The sequence below is a fragment of the Juglans regia genome, chromosome 7, assembly GCF_001411555.2.
Source record: "Juglans regia cultivar Chandler chromosome 7, Walnut 2.0, whole genome shotgun sequence".
Classification (NCBI taxonomy): domain Eukaryota; kingdom Viridiplantae; phylum Streptophyta; class Magnoliopsida; order Fagales; family Juglandaceae; genus Juglans; species Juglans regia.
Genome location: NC_049907.1, coordinates 20,593,585 through 20,615,276, shown reverse-complemented (window position 1 = coordinate 20,615,276; position 21,692 = coordinate 20,593,585). Strand labels below are relative to the sequence as shown.

General features: G+C 41.6%; 2 protein-coding genes across 6 annotated transcripts; one reads left to right on the top strand and one right to left on the bottom strand.

The window, feature by feature from the left end:
• The first annotated feature begins 314 nt into the window (after positions 1-314).
• Positions 315-3,427, top strand: LOC109003451 (receptor like protein kinase S.2). The gene has a single exon (XM_018981578.2). It carries the CDS (start codon positions 689-691, stop codon positions 3,203-3,205), a length of 2,517 nt encoding a protein of 838 aa, XP_018837123.2. The 5' UTR covers positions 315-688; the 3' UTR covers positions 3,206-3,427.
• Positions 3,428-3,480: 53 nt separating this feature from the next.
• LOC109003452 (probable calcium-binding protein CML22) lies at positions 3,481-8,435 on the bottom strand. 5 transcript variants are annotated; one of them, XM_018981583.2, is made up of 6 exons: positions 8,383-8,435; positions 6,637-6,751; positions 4,476-4,715; positions 4,176-4,375; positions 3,892-4,066; positions 3,481-3,780 (listed from the first exon to the last, which is right to left on the bottom strand). In XM_018981583.2, the coding sequence occupies exons 3-6, from the start codon at positions 4,660-4,662 to the stop codon at positions 3,668-3,670; spliced, it is 675 nt and encodes a 224-aa protein (XP_018837128.1). In that variant the 5' UTR covers positions 4,663-4,715; positions 6,637-6,751; positions 8,383-8,435; the 3' UTR covers positions 3,481-3,667. The 5 variants fall into 5 exon arrangements, with proteins under 5 accessions (XP_018837128.1, XP_018837127.1, XP_018837126.1 ...); XM_018981582.2 differs by lacking the exon at positions 8,383-8,435 and adding an exon at positions 7,559-7,867; XM_018981581.2 differs by lacking the exon at positions 8,383-8,435 and having other exon boundaries at positions 6,637-7,037.
• Between the last annotated feature and the right edge of the window lie 13,257 nt (positions 8,436-21,692).

Genomic DNA, 21,692 nt, shown 5'->3' with positions numbered 1-21,692 from the left:
TTAGGAGGGTAACCGGTGCGTAATCGGTTTTGAAAAATATAAAACCGATACATACCGGTTCGGTCTTAGATTTTATCCAAAACCGGACCGGACCAGACCGGTTACACCCCTATTCAAAATGCATAACTCAATTTTCAAAATGAAAGTCTGAACTTCGAAACCTCATCTCCTAAATGTATAAAAAAAAATGTTATATCATAGATAGTGAGACATTTAATGGTATTTTGTTGATATAATTTTTTTTTTTTTTTTTTGACATAATCAAAAAGCGTAGAACTTTGACTTTAGATTCTTAGAAGATATAGCTCTAATTTTCTAGACTGAAAATTTGGACAGTTCTAGATATCACGGTCCAAGGAACTCGTGTTTTCCAGCTCTCACGGCCTCCAGGGTTTGCCGCGTATGAATGATGAGCGTTCCTTGTGTAAATACTGGAATTTTATGCATCTTCCAGAGGCAGAAAGAAGATTAATAATGATGACATCATAGGGAGCAGGTTCCAACTTGGCGGATTGATAGCTTAGAATTCAACCACGCAACCTAACCATCGCTAATGACATCATATAAAAGAAGGTAGGTCCCAACTTAGCCGGTTGATAAAACTTAAAAGGCATTTGAAGAATCACAAAATACTCGTATACGATTTTGAAAAGCTTCCTCCAAACCTCCATTCATGTACTGCTAGCTTATGCTATTCGAGCCATCATCTAGCACCAGTAGTTCCATGCAGCTCAAACACCTATGCCTCATTTTACCGGCAGGGTTCAAAGAAATCAATCCGGTTGATGATGAACAAGTCCGTAAACCAGCAAAGGAAGTCGAGAAAGATGCCTATCGTGGCTGCGGCAATCAAGTTCTTGCTTTGATCCGTGATTTGCTGTGCAGGGTTTATGACTCGAAGTGGATCAACTTTTGTCACCATGGCAGGCGAAGGAAACAACAATCTGCAGTGTTTCACGACACAGATGGGATACAACTTTCGGACAAGGTTGGGGCAGATAATCCAAGGATCTTTAGCTTTGCTGAGCTTTATATAGGGTCTAATGGGTTTAGTGAGGATGAAGTGCTAGGCAGTGGAGGTTTTGGCAAGGTGTATAGAGCAGTTCTACCCAGTGATGGAACTGTAGTTGCTGTTAAATGCTTGGCAGAGAGAGGGGAGCGGTTTGAGAAGACTTTCGTGGCTGAGTTGGTGGCTGTGGCTCCCCTCCGCCACAGGAACCTTGTCCGGTTGCGAGGATGGTGCATTCATGAGGACCAGTTGCTTTTGGTTTACGAGTATATGCCCAACAGGAGCCTCGACCGCATACTGTTTAGAAGACCGGAAAATATGGGGTCAGCACCTCTCAGTTGGGAGAGACGGAGGAACATAGTCAGAGGCCTGGCAGCTGCACTTTTCTATCTTCACGAACAGTTGGAAACTCAAATTATTCACCGGGATGTGAAGACAAGTAATGTGATGCTTGACTCCCATTACAATGCCCGGCTTGGTGATTTTGGCCTGGCAAGGTGGTTAGAACATGAACTCGAGTACCAATCCAGCAGACCCTCAACCCAAAATCACCAGTTTCGGTTGGCAGAGACAACAAGAATTGGTGGCACGATTGGATATCTACCTCCCGAGAGCTTCCAAAAACGAAGTGTTGCAACAGCAAAATCCGACGTTTTCAGCTTTGGGATTGTTGTTTTGGAGGTGGTGTCAGGTCGACGGGCAGTAGATCTCACATATACAGATGATCAGATAGTTTTACTTGACTGGATCCGAAGGCTGTCTGAGGAAGGAAAGCTTCTTCAAGCAGGGGATTCTCGGCTGCCAGATGGGTCTTACAAGCTTTCAGATATGGAGCTCTTGACTCATCTTGCACTCCTCTGCACACTCCACAACCCAGAATCACGGCCAAACATGAGGTGGGTTGTGGAAACACTTTCAGGCAACATTTCTGGTAAACTGCCAGCTCTCCCATCATTCCAGTCCCACCCTCTTTACATCTCTTTATCCTCCCCTACAAACACTAGCACAAGCAATTCTACCACCACCAGGTCCATGACACCTAGTACTAGCACAACTGCCACATCTGCGTCATCGCACTATGTGACAGCCACCGGAGAAACCATATATGCAACTGCTGAATGTGAAAACAGAAATACAAATTCTTTGGACAGCATTTATCAGCGATCAAAAAAATTTCCCTTGGTAGAGACTCCTCGAGAAATATCATTCAAGGAAATCGTTTCCGCTACCAATAATTTCTCTGAATCCCAAAGGGTAGCAGAGTTGGACTTTGGAACTGCCTACCATGGCTTCCTGGACAACCATCACCATATCCTGGTGAAGCGGCTTGGCATGAAGACTTGTCCTGCACTGCGAGCAAGATTCTCAAATGAACTCCAGAATTTAGGAAGGCTTCGCCACCGGAACTTGGTACAACTCCGTGGGTGGTGCACTGAGCAAGGGGAGATGCTAGTTGTCTACGATTACTCAGCAAATCGCCTTCTAAGTCATCTGCTTTTCCATCATGTTCATAGATTTGACCACTCTATCCTGCGGTGGCGTCACAGATACAACATAATCAGATCGCTTGCTTCTGCCATTCTTTATCTTCATGAGGAATGGGATGAACAAGTTATCCACAGAAACATTACCTCATCCGCTGTTATTATTGATCCAGACATGAACCCAAGACTTGGTTGTTTTGCCCTAGCCGAATTCTTGACACGAAATGAACATGGGAATCATGTAACTGCTGACTCGAGCAGATCAGTTTGTGGGATATTCGGTTATATGTCACCAGAGTATATAGAATCGGGTCAAGCAACTCCCATGGCAGACGTCTACAGCTTTGGCATTGTGGTGCTTGAGGTGGTTAGTGGACAGATGGCGGTGGACTTTAGGCGGCCGGAGGTTCTATTGGTGAAGTGGGTCCTTGAATTTGAGGCACGGAGAAGACCATTTGAAGAACTGGCTGATATAAGGTTGAATGAAGAGTACAATCACAAAGAACTTATGAGATTGGTAAAACTGGGAATTGCCTGCACAAGCTCCAACCCACAATTAAGACCTAGCATGAGGCAAATAACAAGTGTACTTAATGGGAATGACGACTGCTTTGTGAGTGCAGGGCAAAGAGAGAGCAGGGAAGAATGGAAAGAAAGAAATGCAAGCTCTGTGTCAATAATTAACAGGATCCAAGCTCTAGGAATACAATGATAGTCCCCGAAGTAACATTAAGGAGTGAAAATAGATGGTGTTAACTGGATTCTGCTAGCTGAGGAAGTTTCCATGTGGCTTTTGTTTCTATAATTATTTTGCCCACAGTTTCATTTTTAAGCTTTTTGTACACTTTTAGGCAGATTTTGTTTACAACCAAAAAGAAGCATGTCTTCTTATGTACCTTTTGTGATAATGTAGCGTGCTCTAGTTATATCTAAACGTCTGCAATATCCATTTCAAAGAACCGTTCAAACAAAGCTTTTTTCATTAGAATTTAGACAATAAGGGAACACCTAAAACGGCATAAAGTTCAAACACCTAAGAAGAAATCTTAAATGATGAATACTAGAGACAATATTTAAGTCTTTACATATTTGAGAGGCTTTAGGAATATACGCAAATGAAATCTGACCTCATCAGTCTTTACATCCTGTTAATTTCAACCTGTCCTCTTTTTGTTTAAGTTCCTGTATGAGGCACTTCTTCATCCGTGTCAATCCCAACCCAATTGATGAAAGCAAAGAGGAACTCCCTGAAACTGACCTTCCCATTCTTGTCCCAGTCCATTTCTTCTGCATTAATTCAAACAGAAAAATATAAAAAGTAAGAATACAATATTGAGGCGAGGAATAGAAAAACAAATAAAACAAAAGCCAAAGTATAGCCAGTGAAGCAATTTATACTGAATCGTGTCCGGGCTATGTGTGAAGGAGATTTCTCCCGAGGAGAGGGGTCATTAAATGCCTTGACCATGTCACTCTTATTCAGCTTTCCATCTCCATTCTTATCGAGAAACAAGAATACTTCAATTATGGTATCAAAAGTTACTTCAAGCTGTGGTGAGCCCAACCTCGATGTCTGAAAAGAAAATCCAAAGCACTTGCATATATTGTTCAGCAAAAAATTCCCAACCACATGCTTCATTCTAATAAAACCAAAAGGATCAATAGAAGCGTATTGTGAATACAGTATGGGAGGAAGAAGGCCCCTTCAGGAGATAGATAAGACAAAGAAGAACAATAAACTCGTTGAATTGTATCCCTTCACTGCCATCAATGTCGCATGAATGGAAAAGATCCTCAACCTCCTCCTCCATCAGATGGAGTTGCAGTTTCTGTAAGCATTTATTTAGCTCATCTCTGTCAATAGTTCCACTAGAGTCTTCATCTATGAGAGAGAAAGAAAGAGAGTCACCTTACAATAGACATTAATGATAACAACTTGAAAGGGGGAAGAGCTTAGGAAATGGGAATCAACCCAGTCTTACCATACTGTTCAAACACAGCTCTTATATTTTTCAAACCATCTCTAAGCTGAGGAAACTCCATAATTATGCTGTCAATTGACTTGAAATTATGATGTCCTGAGGAGCCTTTTTTGGCCTCAACCATTTTCCTTTCGAGCTTCGCATCCAATCTCTTATACTTGTTTGGTGAACGACAACGGCAAAGCATGCTTCCTACTTTGATGGATAAAGACTTCAGAGAAAGCCAGGGGTGAGGTGTTCCTTTAAATGAGACAAAATGAGGAATCAATTCAAGCTCAACATCAACATATACCCAGATCATGTCTGCATGTCTTACTTCTTAGTTGTTCTGTCAGTTACATAACATGAAATTAACCACATTATATAACCATATAATGTTTTCAGTCATCACACAAATTCGAGCAAGAATCTAAACGCTGACAGATTATTCAAGCTTCCGACAATATCAGTACCATTGTCTGGCATTACAATGAAGAATGTTTTGATGCAGACGAATTTTCACAATTTGGAAACTGTAATTTTCTATCTTACCTTATGCATGCTCTACCAATCATGCTTACTTCTACATATGGTATCAAAGCCACCTGGCAAGGTCAGCTATGTGTAACAACTTAGGGAAAGCACTAACCACATAGGCACTATCATCTAAAAAGACTTATCAATTTCAAGCTTCCCTATAATCATTTACAAAGCCCATATTCACTAAGTAGCCAATGTGGGATTTAACACCCATGACTACCTCCATAACCTAACCACACTATGTGGCTTATTCATATTCCCATTGTGGCACTGAAGTGCTACGTAATATGTTAAGAAACATTACAAAAAGACCTATCAAACTTGTGAATTAATGTTCCATTCACATTAATTGCATAAAAGGAATGAATATCTAGATATAGAAATACATACTCTAAAACATCCATGGCAATCCAGTAATAAATCCTAACTCAATGGAGGAGAAGCATGAATCTGGAAGAAAACAAAATGGCGTAGAAACATAGGATATTCTTGTTTCAAAAAGGGTACATGGTTGTTGGTTTTAAATCTATTGCATCAGTTCTGAGCATGTTATCAGTAAGTGAATTTGTTTGAGAGCTATTGACCAGCACTACAACTTTCCATCCCTTCTCTACATCGAGCAAAGGTTAAAAGAAACCTATTGACCACACGCTTGATATGAATATCTTATGCTTAAGTTCATATTTTGACAAAAATCACAATCATGATACTCTACATCCCTCAATCTTGCTATGAATATCTTGTATGGCTAACCTAACTTACCAACTTGTAAAGTTCTCCATGGAGAGAGTCATCATACCTGCTACTTTTGTCTATTTTGTCAAGTTTTTTCCATATTTACTATTTATTGCATATATAATTTCTAAAGCATTTCCTTTGTTCTTATTAAGCCACCTCGGCCATTTCTCTAGTAAAGTTTATCGTTTACCCATTCTTGGCAAGCATTATTTTTTCACTATTACTCAAAAAACACCCTTGGTTTTCTATTCTTTTAATTTTCAAAAGCCCCTTTCTCTTTATCTTCTCCCCTCTTGCGAATCTCATCTCTGTCAACATCTGAGCTTTTCTTCTACCCTTCATTTTTTATTCATTTTCATTTTCCGAACCCCCCCCGGGTTCTCCCCCTGATGCTATATAACTTTATAACCTACTAAATCTGATATAGAAAACAAGATGTTGATCTAACCCCAAATCTAATATGGAGACATAATCAACAATTTTCTTGGGGTCATTCAGGTGATGTTGTTCAGAGCAAGCGCAGCTACTTGGGTGAGGCCGAGAAGGGTAATCAACCTCATAGCTTCTTGGAGAGGCATTGCAATTATCAAATTGCTTCAATATGGAAGATAGTTCCAATATGTTTATGGTGGTGCATTTGGAGGGAGAGGAATGAAAGAAGTTTTGAAAGATCAAGAGCAGTCAATGGATGAGCTTAGAAACTTATTTTTCAGTACTTTACTCCATTGGTTGATTGTAATTGATTTTCATGGCATGACATTTCATGAATTTCTTGTATCACTAAATTAGCACACTTGGGCATTGCTCATGTATATGTCCCATATACTTGGGCTCTTGCCTACTCTTATGATCAATAAAATCTTGTTTACCAATCAAAAAAATAATTCAAATCCCAGTTGCTTACCAATTCAGTAGGGGATTGGTGCAGAGAACGCCAAGGTGCCAACGGGTCTTCATTCACGTGGTTAACAATGGCCACAACACTGGCTCATATGTGCCATTGGTGGTAGGAAGCCATCCTACAATTATAAGTCCAGGTAACTGATTCATTGCTCCTTCTCTGGGATTCACATTAATTACTTTAGTGGTAGGTCTTTAATTATGTTTCATATGCATATAGATATTACTATTTATTTTCTTGGGACTCTGAGAAAAGGAAACCTTTAGATGCGTGAGAGTCTTGATACACTTTGAAGTCTTTAAACTTATAATAGTATTTATGTTGTATTCTTTTTGTTGCAAATTCCTTGTTCTTCATTTTGGGTTTCTTTTTGCAATAATTTTATTAGAAGATTTAATGGGTAATTGTTTGCTCTCTTTTTTCCCCTCTCTCCCTCCCATTCCCCTGTAGATAATGATGATGTCTAGCCAAATTAACTAAATAATTATGCATATTATTTTCATTAAGTAATTTTAAAAATTCCCACGCAATCCATAGGTGACTAGTTATAATTTATTATAATTTACTTATTGATGATTATGCCATTTATGAAGGTCCTGGCCACAGCTGTTAGTCTGGAATATTAAACCACCACAATTCCAACCACTCAAATCTATGAATCTTCCACTGATTCATAATTCAGGAACTTACCTCTATACTCATCAATTGTCCACTGATACATAACTATTAAGTGATCTGACTGTTGTACTGAACATGAATTCTCAGTTACTCCTAAAGTTTCAACCCAACAATCCTATTGCATGTTGTAAAGAAAAAAGAAGAAAGGGGGAAAAAAGAAAAATACTTGAAAAACAATGAATTTCTCTTATTGAGTCTTTTCAAGGCCTAACTCTTTTTGCCTTAAACGATAGGAGGAAATAAGTACCTGTGAAATAAATATATCTTGGGAAATATGGCAATCATATTTTATGTTTTCTCAACCTAGTCACATGATGCAAAAGAAGAAAGATTCAAAAATTACGGTTACAATTTTAAAAAAATAATAATAATTCGAATTCAAAAGCTTCTGGAGATAGTGAATCATATATATGTGTTTGTGTGTGCATGTATTCCTACAATTAAAATTCACTCAGTTCAGTCAATAACAAAAAAATACACCCATATGAAAGAAATTATACAACCCCAGGTAAACAACTCAAAAGAAATATGATCACGATTCACGCTCTGTCTTGCAACAGTACTATTCAAAAGAACAAAGAAAAGATTAAATAGATAATTTAGCCAAATAAACAACAAAAAGACTGGACGATACCACTGAACAACTATATCTAACCAACTTCACATTAACCCAAACTAATGCACAGCCGAAACCCAAAAAAAAAAAAATTAAAGATGAGTAATCAAACCTGGGAGTTTTTCTAGCATTCTCACATCTATCTTTCGGTTTTCAGTATTAGTCTAACATTGGAACAAAATAGTTCATATATTAAGAGCAAAAATGAAAAATTGGCAACTAAGGGAAAAATAGAGAAAGATCACTCATCGGAAGAAACTTTCATGATGTGAAAGAGGGAGAAGCTAGCCGCCAACAAAAATGAGAAGCGCCCAGAAAGCAAAAGAGGAAAGTATGGGTAATTCAAGAGAGAAGAAAAACGGGTGTTCCTATATCTAAAGCAAGTGGAGATGCCACTATTACATTTGACAAGAAGCAGCTCTGAATATGCCTCTCTTTTCAAGGGAACTACTCACCCTTTTTAAGCTTGTCATCGAGACGCCACCATTGAAAGGGCATATACACCCGCTTGCGTGAGCTTGACTGTAGTTCCACCACCTTTTCAGTTTTACGTTTATTTTCGAACGATAGTAGCGTAGGTCCTCCGGTACCGTACCACTTTCCTTCTCGCTTCTTCCAAAACTGTTTTGCTAAAAACATATTTATTACGTCTTTTATTTTCTTTTAACTTTTTTTAATTTATTTTTACCTTTAAGAAAATAATTATTAGTAAAATTGTATATTTTTTTAATTCTTTTTTAATGATTAAGAATGTTAAAAAAATACTTTAAAAAATTAATAAAAAAATAAAAATTTCAAATACACTATAAAATAGTAAAAATGCATTGGGAGGGTAGTAAGCCTATTATTATAATTATAAAATTTTTTAGAACTCCCATTGAAAATTTAAAGAAAATCGAAAACAACTGTGATATCTACGTTTTGAGAAATGATATTTACAATCATAGAATGCACAAACGATGTGCATTCCTTTTTAAAAAAGTGAGTAAATATGAGACCCGTATAAAAAAATTAAATTTTTAATAGTGGATCCCAATATTTTTCGGAAGGAGTATACGACGCTTGCACAACTCATGACTATATCTAGCATTAATCATATTTACCATTTTGCTATCCAATATCTTACCTTCATTTGGCTAGTGAGTTGAAATGAGATAAGTTGAGATAATTTGTAAATAGTAGTAAAATTGTTGAGTTGAGATGTGATAAGATGGTTTTTAAAATTTTGTGTGTTTGGATTTAGAAGTAAAATGAAATGGTTTTAAAATTTTGGAGATTTGATAGTTATGGTTTTAAAATGAAATGGTATTTATAATGATTGAGTTTTATTTATAAATATATTTATAAATAACTAATAATAATTTTAATAAATTACCTACTCAAAAAATCTTCAAATTACATAATTAATCATACACATTAATATGAATAAATATATTTTATGTCTATGAGCAGCACTATTCTTCCAACTATCGTTCCTCATCAAAGGTCATCGAGACGAGAGCAGCGATACGGATCATGGTGAAAATGTAGTGGAGGGATATTTGGGCCCCCTAGTAACCTAGCCTACGACTAAGAAATAGGCCCAAAGCTTTCGCTTAGGATTGAGAGGCCACGACCGAAAAGCTCATAGCCATGATTACGTGTCAAATAACTCCCAAAGAATGGGAGGTATGATCCACAGTTGGATGCGATTACCTTCAAGAAGATAACTCCTACAAAACAGGAGATATCTTCCCCGGTTAGTAAGGGATCATGAAGGATACGCACATAGAAATGGTAATGAGAGTCAGTTGCTATCACGACATGTCCATGTCCTTCTATAAATAATCTACGAGAGGTAATAAACACTTTATTTTATCTTTACATACACTTATTCTCATATTGTGTTACTGACTTGAGCATCGGAGACTCTTCAGGGCCACCAGTACCGCCTCTTTATTGTCATTGGTCATCCGTACGGTTGGTGGTGTAAAACACATCATTTACAGTGGTGTCGTCTATGGGATCTTTTTACAGACATTAACTTGATTTTTACATGCCAACCGTTACGTGATCACGCATGCACCGGGATCGAGAAACAAGCATGACAGAAGTAGAGACAAGGCTAGCAGAAACAGAAGAAAGGTTGAAACTGATGATGGCGATTGTCGAGCAACTGCAAAAGGAGAACAAGGAATTGAAACGACAAAAGGATAACCCCACAGCCCAGAACAGGCAAGTTGAAGGAGATACACACAATGCGGAGGGGGTAAACATCGAAGAGATGGAGAAGAAAATGATGCATGACGAATTGCGCAGTTTGGTTGACAAGTACAAGGAGATGGAGATGGAGATGGCAAAGAGGATGGGCAGTTCCTCTTCCGTGGAGCAGCTCCTTACTCATATGGATCTCCCTTACAGTGAGGAGGTCATGGCGGTACCACTACCATCCAAATTTAAAGTGCCGCAAATTGACTTATACGATGGATCCAACGATCTTGTTGATCACTTCGAAAATTTCAAAGCACATATGACCCTTCACGGTTTCCCCAGATATGTGGCTTGTCTTGCCTTCCCCCTAACATTGAAGGGGATAGCACGAGGCTAGTTTGAAGCCCTATGCCCCAGATCCATTGGCAATTTTGAGAAGCTAGCAAAACAATTCCTCACGCAATTCATGGCAAGTAGAAGGCGCCATAAGCTAGCCGCCTATCTGCTGACCATAAAACAAAAGGAAGGAGAGAACCTGAAAGGCTTACCGCGGACAACCATGATGAAAAGATCACATTGGCCGCCCTCCTTGGAGGAATCTGGCCCCGAAGCCCATTCATGGCTGAACTGGTCAAAGGAACTCCATTCACCTTAAGGGAGTTCATGGACCTAGCAGACGACTTCGTTAATGCAGAGGATACATTACAGGCTCTCTTAGAGCCAAGGAAGCAGGAAGCAAAACCGGAGAACAGGAACCAGAATAATTCTATAGACAAACACAAGAACAAACGGCCGAGGCCACCAGGATGATAAATGCGACCAATACACCAGTCACCAGGACCAGGGGCTCCACCTGATCCACAACAACCACAATGTTCAGGAGAATAATAGGGCAGCAAGGAAGGAAGAACACTCGTCATGCAAGGGCCAACGCCACTGCACGTATCACCGAACCAACTCCCATTGGACCGAAGATTGCATCACTCTGAAGAAGCGAGTCAAATAGATGTCCGAAAGTGGAGAGCTAAAAAGGATGTTGGCTGATTACATCAAGCCACAAAGGGAGGAGAATCGCCAACGAGAGCAAAGGCGAAGTAGAAGCCCTAAGCGCCAGAAGTAGGAGAGGCAAGGGAGGAATAACTCTCCTCAGCCAAGGAGAGACTAGGAGCAGGCCCCCCTTGGAGAGATCCACACGATAGTAGGCGGTTTTGCTGGGGTCGGAGCCATGGCATCTAGCAGAAAAGCCCACGCCCACAGGGCAAGGTATCACAAAGAATACATGGCAGACAGACCATGCAAATACCATAGGACGGGGACAACCCCGACCTTCTCATTTGGGGATGAGGATTGTGAGGGGGTTATGTACCCCCATGATGACACCTTGGTAGTCACGTTGCTGATAGCCAACTACACGACTAGGCAAGTCTTAGTCAACAATGGGAGTTCAGCTGACATCCTGTTTTGGGACGAGTTCGCTAGAATAGGTTTTCAACCCCAATAAATTGCGACCATCACCTTCTTCGCTCAAAGGGTTTTCAAGAGAAGCCGTTCAACCCATTGGCACCATCACGCTTACAATTACGGCGGGGCAAGGCGCCCACACGGTCACCAACATGACGGACTTAATGGTGGTCAAATCTCCATCCTCCTATAACGCCATACTAGGGCGCCCAACCCTCAACAACTTGAAGATGGTGACCTCCATTTACCACCTTAAAATGAAGCTCCCAACAGAAGCAAGAGTTGGTGAAGTTCGAGGCGAGCAGATACTGGCCTGAGAGTGTTAAGTCCAAGAGTTGAAGGCGGGGGCACCGACAGTCTGTTTGGTGGGTAGTTCAGGGGAGCAGCCACCACCACTTCCTTGGTAGAAGAGGAACAAGACATAGAAGCCAGAGACAAAGGCAATTATTGTAGGCCGAGGCCAATGAGCCATTGGAGATTGTAAAGTTGCACCCAGGCCACCCATATGCCACCACAAGGGTCGGCACGAAGCTCCCACCGAAATATCGAGAGGCCCTAAAGCAATTGCTAATCGAACACAGAGATGTGTTCACCTGAAGCCATGAAGACATGCCAGGGATTGGCAATACGATCATAGAGCACAGCCTATGCATCAACCTAGAGGCCAAGAAAGTACGACAAAAAATGAGGTCGTCCAACACAGAGAAATGCACGGCCATAGTGGAGGAGATCGACAAGCTCTTAACGACGGATTTCATCATGGAAGCGCACTACCCCAAATGGCTCTCCAATGTAGTGCTCGTTAAAAAAGCCAATGCTAAATGGAGAATGAGCGTGGACTTCACCGGCCTCAACAAAACTTGTCCCAATGACAACTTCCCACTCCCTCGAATTAACGTCATTGTAGACGCCACCACAGGGCACAAATTTCTAAACTTTATCGATGCCTACTCAGGATATAATCAGATCAGGATGAATAAAGCGGATGAGGAGAAGATAGCGTTCATACTTATAAAGGACTTTACTGTTACCGAGTGATGCCCTTCAGGGTTGAAGAATGTTGGGGCGACATACCAAAGGTTGGCCAATCAGATGTTCAAGCATCAAATCGGAAAGACCATAGAGGTATACGTAGATGAACTACTGGTGAAGAGCAAGGAAGCCTCCCAACACCTACGGACCTTAGGGAATCCTTCGCAGTGTTACGCAAATACAAGATGAAGCTGAATCCAGCTAAGTGCGCATTCGGGGATGAACTCGGGTAAGTTTCTGGGGTTCATAGTCGGGAATTGAAGCCAACACTGAGAAGATAGAAGCGATCTTAAACATGGTGCCGCCCTGAACTATCAACGACGCCCAACAACTAGCGGGAAAAGAGGCCGCCTTGAACAGATTTGTGTCGAGGTCCACAGATAAATGCCTCCATTTCTTCCGAGTTCTAAGGAAAGTACATCCTTGGAATGAAGAATGAGACTAAACCTTCCAAGAACTAAAGCAGTACCTAACCAATCCGCCCCTGTTGAGGCAGCTTAAGCAAGGGGACATCCGGTATGTTTACTTGGCAGTATCCCCCAACACTGTGTCTACAGTCCTATGAATGAAGAGGAAGGAAAATAGGCGCCAGTCTATTACACCAGTCGTGCACTAAGGGGTGCCGAGGTCAGGTACCCACAGATGGAGATGCTGGCATTTGCACTAGTGGTAGTCGCCAGAAGGCTACGACCGTACTTCCAAGCACACCCAATCAAGGTATTAACAAAACATCCTCTCGAGAGAGTACTACAAAAGCCGAACTCCTCAAGAAGGAATGAGAAGATTTAGTGCAAAATGAGAGCATTGTGGTACAAAAAAGAGACTACGGATCCAGACCGATAAGTGGCAGCAAGATTTGAAGAGAGCTTATAAGATTTGAACGATGAGCCTCGTCCCGTGGGTAGCAAAATGATCTTTCTCGCCCAAAGGCAAGAAGACTTACCTCTCAGTAGGCGAGGACACTTGCGACCAGAAGGCGAGACCAGAAGGCACGAAAATTTGGCAACAAGGCTCTAGGCGGTTAGATTGGACGACTAGTCTAAACGACCAACTTAAAATACTAACCTAAACGACATCGTGGGCAACAACTAGAAAAGCGAGAAGAATCTTTCATCCCGATCGGGAGTCTTTCCACTCAGTAGGCGAGGAGAGGCCCGTTCATTTGTGACCTCCACGCCCGCCAGTTATATTTAGCATACACGGCATCTACCAGGTGGGACTCTTCCGAGTTTTGCAATCAATCTATTGATGACCAAATACTCTCGAACTCCGCAATTCAAGCTACATATCACTGAGTCTTCCATTTTAGATAATTTCGATATTCTTGGGATAATTTTCTTTTATGTTAACATCTATTTTTAGAAACTATTTTCCATATGTTTAGGCTAGATTGTAGCCACATTTATTTTGTTTCCATATTTGAGTTTTGACATCTATTTAATCTCGTCTTATGGGATGATTAGGGAGTATGAGTTCTTAATCTTAGTTTTAGTTTTGAGTTTTAGAGAATCTCAGTTTAGGTCTCGATAGTTCAGAATTTATTCTTGCAGTGTTTTTCAAGGAGGTAGATCTAGGGTAGCAGAGGTGAGAGCCGCATACTTCATCAACTAACTCCAACGAAGAACACAAAGTTTTATTCTTTTTATGTTTAATTTCATCATGAACTAATTTTATTTTCTAAATCTTTGATGTAGCCTAGCATTGAACACACAATTTATATTTCAAGTTATTTTATTTTCAATATTTTCATGATTGAGTGTTTATTTTTTATTCTTAATGCTTACAATTTTCTACTTAACTATTGTTCGATTTTTTTGGATTGCAATGAGACCGAGAGATGATTTGTGATTAAAACTCTAGGATTAAACACCATTAATTGAGCAAAAGCAGAGATGCTTTACCGTGACTAGTATCATTTTCAAGAAAATTTCAAAGAACCTAATGAGTCTCCAATTAGTTAAATTCACATAGAGATATAAAGTTATTAGTTGGAGATATTTTTACTATTGTTCGAGAGAAAATATTATAGTTAAGGGATTTTTATCATCAAATTGAGATAATTGAAATTCTATAACAAGGAAGAATAAATTACATGGAATTTGCTAGATGAAGTCGAATGCTCTATATCTATTCTTATTATTTTTAAAATCTTAATTTTAATATTCTTTTCTTCAATTTAATTTAGATAAACTGTTCTTCAAATTTCAGTTTTCCAAATAGTAATTAATTTAGTCGATTTCAATACTCAATAGCATAACTATTCCTTGTGGGTTCAACAACCGTTTTCTTTAAAACACTTTACTACTTGTTACGATTATGTGCACTTGCAAATATATTTTTAACCGAACAAATGACACAGAACTGCCATGGGAGGTACAGAAGAGTTGATTGAGGTACCATCCGTTGGGATCCCAGTAACACATGTGGGCCCCGGAACGCCAGTGTGGGCCAATGAAATAGCAAACTACCTAGAAACAGGGAAGCTCCCCGAAGGAAATGAGGCGGCAAGGAAAGTCAGGAGGGAGGCAACCTAGTTTGTCAAAATCGGTGGCATTTTGTAGAAGAAGGGTTTCACAACCCCTTACTAAGGTGCATCTCACCCGAAAAAGTGCAGTACATACTCGCAGAAATACACAAGGCGTCTTTAGTAATCATTCAGGGGAAAAGCCTTAGCAAGAAAAGACCTAAGGATAGGGTACTATTGGCCTAACGCCCTCAAAGACGCCAAACAGTTTGCCAGAAGATGTACTCACTGTCAAGCATACGCCCCAGTCCCACACTGCCTATCAGAAAAATTATCCTCCATCACCTCCCCATTGCCCTTCGCCCAGTGGGGAGTCGACTTGGTCGGACTGTTCCCGCCAGGAAAGGGTAGGGTGAAACACATGATAGTGACAGTAGATTACTTTACAAAGTGGGCAGAAACAGAAGCTCTAACCACCATAACAGCCAAAGCCATCACCAGGTTCCTATGGAAAGTGTCGTGTGCAAATTTGAGATCCCCAACACTATAATCTCCAACAACGGGAAGCAGTTCGATTCAGAGCATTACAGGGCGTGGTGCCAGGAACTCACGATAAAGGTGAGATATTCATCGCACGGGCACCCTCAAGCAAATGGGCAAGCACAATCAACAAATAAGTATCTACTCGAGATTTTGAAAAAGAAAATGGGTGACCAAAAAGGCAAATGGGCAGAAGAGCTCCCATGAGTCTTGTAGGCGTATAGAACTTTAGTGAAAACCCCAACAGGGGAGACACCTTTCACTTTGGCATTCGGAAGTGAAGCAATCGCCCCCACGGAGGTTGGCTTGCCCACATACTGGACCAACCACTTCGACCAGGTGGAGAACGACCAGGCTCTCGGATAGCAACTAGACCTACTCGAAGAAGTAAGAGAGGAAGCAGAAGTCTAAAATATCCTCAGCAAGAGAAAAGCAATACAATACTTCAACAAGAAGGTCAAACCTAGATCGTTCAAGGTCGGCGACCTGGTCCTGAGAGAAACAGGGTCACGACCCAAGATGAAGGGAAGCTCGACCCATGGTGGGACGGGCCCTATGTAGTAGCCACCAGCAATTTTCCAAGGCCATACCAACTCAAAGATAGCGAAAGAAGGGAGCTACAACACCCATGGAATGCCGAACACTTAAAGAGGTTTTACCCATAAAAGTTTATTTTCCTATGCATTTATTTTAAAGACAATTTTTACTTTTCGAAATGTACATTTTGATGGAACTCAAGGCAATAAAAGCATGTAAGCATTCAGCCCATTGTAATTTAAAACAAGCATGGAGGTCAAAAAACCCCTCGACTTTCTCAACAATTAGTCACCAAAGGTCGAGTTGTACACTCGCGATGTAACCAAAACGGGCGTGGAGGTCAGAAGACCCCATGACCCTCCCAACAGTTAGCCACCAAAGGTCGAGTAACTCGAGTTGTACACTCGCGGTACAACCAAAATGGGAGTAGAGGTCAGAAAACCCCACGACCCTCTCAACAGTTAGCCACCAAAGGTCGAGTTGTACACTCGCGGTGCAACCAAAACTAGCGTGGAGGTCAGAAGACCCCATGACCCACTTAACAATTAGCCACCAAAGATCGAGTTATACACTCGCAATGCAACCAAAACTGGTGTGGAGGTCAGAAGACCCCACGACCCTCTCAACAGTTAGCCACCAAAGGTCGAGTTATACACTTGTGGTGCAACCCAAACGGGCGTGGAGGTCAAAAGACCTCACAAGTCATCATTCAGAACAGATAGCATAGCAAGGTAAAAAGACGTGGAGGACTAAGGCTAAAAACCAGCCTAGGAAATGTATAGAAACCAAGCACCCCAAGGAGCAAAAGCAAAACTATATGGAGTAACAAAGCAGAACAATTGTTTAGAACCAACCCAAAATTTACCACCCAAAAGTTTTGCACAAAAACAAAAAGACCAATTCAAGGGCCAAAAAAATAAATTGTTCAGATACAACATCTAAAGAATACGAAGGACCCAGAGGAGGGCAGTAACTACAAAAAGTCTAAAATAGGGGCCCAACACTCGTCACAAACAAAGGAAAAATTCACTCTGGCAGCGGAGGACGTGGGAAGGCGTTAGGCATCACGCTGCGACCCAAGGCGTCTGCACATTGGACTGCAACAGCATCCGGTTTGAACTCCTTCAAATTTAAACTCCTCAAAATAGTCCGAGGATTGGACAACAAATGCGCTTGTAGACGAGTCAGTCCCACCCCGTACCCTTATCCAAAAGTCCAATCTGGAATGGCCTTGGCATCGGACAGTTGAGGGTGTAGACGAACAATCTCATTGTTCACAGAAACCAGCTGGGACTCCAACCTTTCATGTGCCCCCTATAGCTCTTTCACTTGCGCAACCACCTTGACCACGTTCACCAGCGTTTGGTCTTGGAGTCACTTTCTCATGCTTCTCTTTAGTGGAAGTCAAGGCTGCAACCACCTCCTGACATTTTCTTTCAGCATCAGCTCTAGATTGCTTTGACGACTCCAACACCCCCACCCTTAGGAGCAACATTTCCGCCCTGGTTGTAACCTTCTCCATCTTCCCCAAGTGCAAGGCAAAACTATCACAGGCATGGAGAGTCTGGACGTAGAGGAGCTTAGAGCGCAGGTCGCACGACTCCTCACAAAAAGAGTCGAGGTTTGCTTCCAAGGAGTAGCGTAGCCATCCGACTGCTCCAAGTAGCATGGTAGATAGTCACTCTCAGCTTTAAGGCGGTTGTTCTCTTGCTTTGCAAAATAAGAGAACTTTCACAGCTCACGAACTTCCTTCTCCAACTGGGCCCTATCATCCACTATCCAAAATGCCAAAGCATCCACATTCTGTACAAGCACAAAGGATAACAGGCGCCCCACAAGCAAAAAAATGTGTAGAGAAAAGAGCTTTACTGGAGACAACATTTTCCTAAGGCACTTGGCCATCTCCACAACTACCTCTGAAGGAGGCGAAGAGCAGCAAGGGCCAACATCCTCTGCCCAACTAGCGTCTCCTATTACACTAGCTTCAACCCACACTAGCCACCCCAAGCTCAGGTCCTGGGCCACGACGACCCCAAGCTCAGGCGCAGACACTCCCCTAAAGGGGCTACCATTATGCTGGGCGTCAACTTGCTCACCCACTAGCTCATCACACTGGGTGCCAATCTCCTTATCTACCTGTTCCTCAAAGACGCCATCACCAATAGTGTCCTGGCTGCCTGCCAAAATCTCGCTTTCGCGAGGGGTAGTGCCCCTATCCCCACCAAACGATGAAGGGTTTGATGAGAGAATTGACACTCTATCTTGGTCCGTAGGCGGAGTCTCACTACCCACGATGGACGGAGCCACCGCTTTCAGTTTCAATTGCAACGTCACCGGTAGTAGGGGCAGAAACATCAGGCACCCCTCCCCCGGACAAGCCCAAGGCAAAAGTAGCGTATATGTCACTCAATTTCACTCACATCGCAAGGCGTGGAAACAACAAGAGGAATGACAAGAAATTCAGAAGAATGAGTGTCCACAAAGTCACCCGCCGCATGGCCTGCTTCATCAAGGCGCCCAGGTCATCAAGACCCGGGCTCACCGGAGGGGTGGCCCTAACAGGGGAAGCAACCGGCGTGGCCTCTCCAAAAACAGTTGCATCCGCATCCATTCCCTGTGCCACCTTCACAGCAAAGTCATAAATGATAATAGACTCCATGCCACTAGACTTCACGCCCTCACCATGGGGACATTTCACTTTTGGCCCACTAGTTTGGGGGACACGCCTATTCGTCAGGGGTGGAACTAATTTGAGTTTGGCCCTCCTGACGTGGGCGCGACTGGGCACCACCAAAAATCTATCTATACTGGCAGGGGAAAAGAGGTCATCCGACCATAGACCATCGCGGTAGTGCTCCTTGGCCCATTCTCGATCAAGGTCAATACGAGAACGCTAACTATCAGTTAGCTCCAACAACAGGCTTTTCTCATCGGAGACTCGCCCCCAATTGTCCCTCACAGGGTAATCTTTCACGTGCACTTCATCGGCGGGGAATTCCCAACTGCGACCAGAAACAAATAAAAACCTACTAGTCCATTGTTTGGCATTGGAATAACGCCTTTCGAAAGTCGCCAAGCTTTACTCATGGACACGAAAGTTGCAAATGTTTCCTGGCAAAGCCAGCAAGCTGTAAAAGGGGAAAGAATATATTTTTCGTCAAGTCCGGAGACTTCTCCCTGAGAGGCTCCAATACTCGGCGAAAGACGACACAGGCACACTTCAGCACACTCCACGTCATATTGTGGAGCTGGGCGGGGGCCAAGCTTCAAGAAGTGCAAGACGTCATGCACTGGGCGAATAAAAGGGAGTTGTAACCCATTAGTTAGGGCCCAAACCATCTGGGCTACATCTTCGGCATAGCCCTCTCTATCAACACATCCTGCTTCCGAAATGGTCATTTCCACGGATTCAGGAATACGGAAAGACTCCCTCAAATTGACAAGATCCACCACATTCAAGATTGAACGCCGTGAACATCCATCGAAGAAAGAAAAGTTCCGTGCGAGGGAAGATTCACCCTTAGATTGGGGGGAAACCTTTGCAAAACCACGACCTGCCATTGATTGAGTGGGAAAAAAAGAGAAGGTTGCTGGAAAGTTGAAAAGTTTAAGGATTTTTGGTTGAGTGAGAAAGGGATAGAAAGTTGCTAAGAGATCGAAATATTAGGGGAATGGGTGAAAGCGAGAGAGTGAATGCAAAAGTGAAAAGGGGGTTTGAAAGGTAATTATAAACCCTTTCTTGGGAATATGAACAATTAGCCGCAGCGACAATTACCCTTTCTTTTGAAAATCATTTAATTATCGGGAACGGTTATTGCTGACGTAAGCCACATCCTTTCAAAAAAAAAAAAAGTACAGGCTCAAGTACACCAACTATCATAGATCCCAGCTAGGTATAGAAAAAGCACAAATACACGCCCACGACCCAGCGGCATAGGCAGTGGTTATAAGGAATCCAAGGATTTAATTTCTCATGTGCCAGCACAAAGAAAATTAGTGTGGTAACTGGAGGGGATATTTGGGCTCCCCTGGGTAACCAAGCCCACGACTAAGAAACAGACCCAAAGCTTTAGGTTAGGGTTGAGAGGGCCACGACTGAAGAGCTCATAGGCATGACCACGTGTCAGATAACTCCTAAAGAATAGGAGGTCTGATCCACAGTTGGATGTGATCACCTTCGGGAAGATAACTCCTACAAAACAGCAGATATATTCCCTAGTTAGTAAGTGATCATGAAGGATACGCACACGGGAATGGTAATTAGAGTCAGTTGCATCACGCCACGTCCATGTCCTTCTATAAATAATCTACGAGAAGTAACAAACACTTCACTTCATCTTTCCATACACTTATTCTCATACTGTGTTACTGACTTAAGCATCGAAGACTTCCTAAGACAACCAGTGCCTCCTCTTTATTGTCACAAGTCATCCGTACGGTCGGTGATGTGAAACACATCCTTTACACATAGATTTGCACTCGAAGCACTTGATTCTGGTGAAAATATGGTGTTTGGTAATTCTACTAGTGAGCACTTTTGTCGTTAGAGTCTCCCCCTACTTTTACAAATGGAACAAAAGCTTTCTTATCCTTGGCACGCAATTTGCAGGCGGGGTTTTCCTCGATACATCTCTAATGCATTTCTTGAGCGATTGAAATAACAAATTAGGTTGGCATTGGATGGACTGTGAGGCACGCAGGGAAATCAGGTTTGGGAATGAAGTTTGTAGATGGAGATGAGGGAGGGGAAGGGGTTCGAAAATATGAAAACGTTTTCTCATTTCCGCTGAAAAAGCTGAAGACGTTCTTTTCCTCTGAAAAGGCAAACCCATTTCTCTCTCACTTTGTCATTGTGAAAAACACTCTGAAACCATCTTTCAAATTTCTCTCTCCGTTTAAATCTCACATCTGTATTCAAACCACACCTAAGAGAAAATCAAAAGAAATTCTTTTTGATAAAAAAAAAGTTCATATTCGAGATGGCTTAATAGTGAAACAACCTATAGATTCGCTAAAGAAACCCCAGTTTATATGGACTTCACTTTCAATTTGTAAAAGTTGTAATGTTGAGATGAGATGGATTGAGAATATTTCTCACCCCAAACTGAACCATGGAACATCTTAGATGGATTCTCTCCTTTCTCAAGTGGCTATAAGATTATGATTCTATATTGGTGTCAGATTCATCAATATTTGTCAATATTTGAGTGTGGCTACTTAGACCTTCATTTGTTAAGATATCAAATAAATGATAAAATCTGTATCTTCCTATCAATTTAAACTTTTGAAACAAATGGTGATTTCACATAGTATCAAAGCAGAAGTCCTAAATTCAAATCCTGACTCTACACTCTATCATATTTAATCAACTATTTAATCAACTATTCCATATGTTGATTCATCGAGTGAGAGTCTAGCTCACACACGAGGGAGAGAGAGGGTGTTAAGATATAAAATAAATAATAAAATTTATTATTTTCATCAGTTTAAACTTTTGAGATAAATAATGATTTCACTTCATTCACTAAGCTTAGAGTAGAA

Excerpts from the sequence above, each read along its gene's own strand:
- LOC109003451 (XM_018981578.2), top strand. The coding sequence starts at position 689 with ATGCTATTCGAGCCATCATCTAGCACCAGTAGTTCCATGCAGCTCAAA.
- LOC109003452 (XM_035692238.1), bottom strand. The coding sequence starts at position 4,776 with ATGATCTGGGTATATGTTGATGTTGAGCTTGAATTGATTCCTCATTTT. Across the intron at positions 4,376-4,475 it reads AGCTGTGTTTGAACAGTATG|ATGAAGACTCTAGTGGAACT; the intron begins GTAAGACTGGGT and ends TCTCTCTCATAG. Across the intron at positions 3,781-3,891 it reads CATAGCCCGGACACGATTCA|AAGAAATGGACTGGGACAAG; the intron begins GTATAAATTGCT and ends GAATTAATGCAG.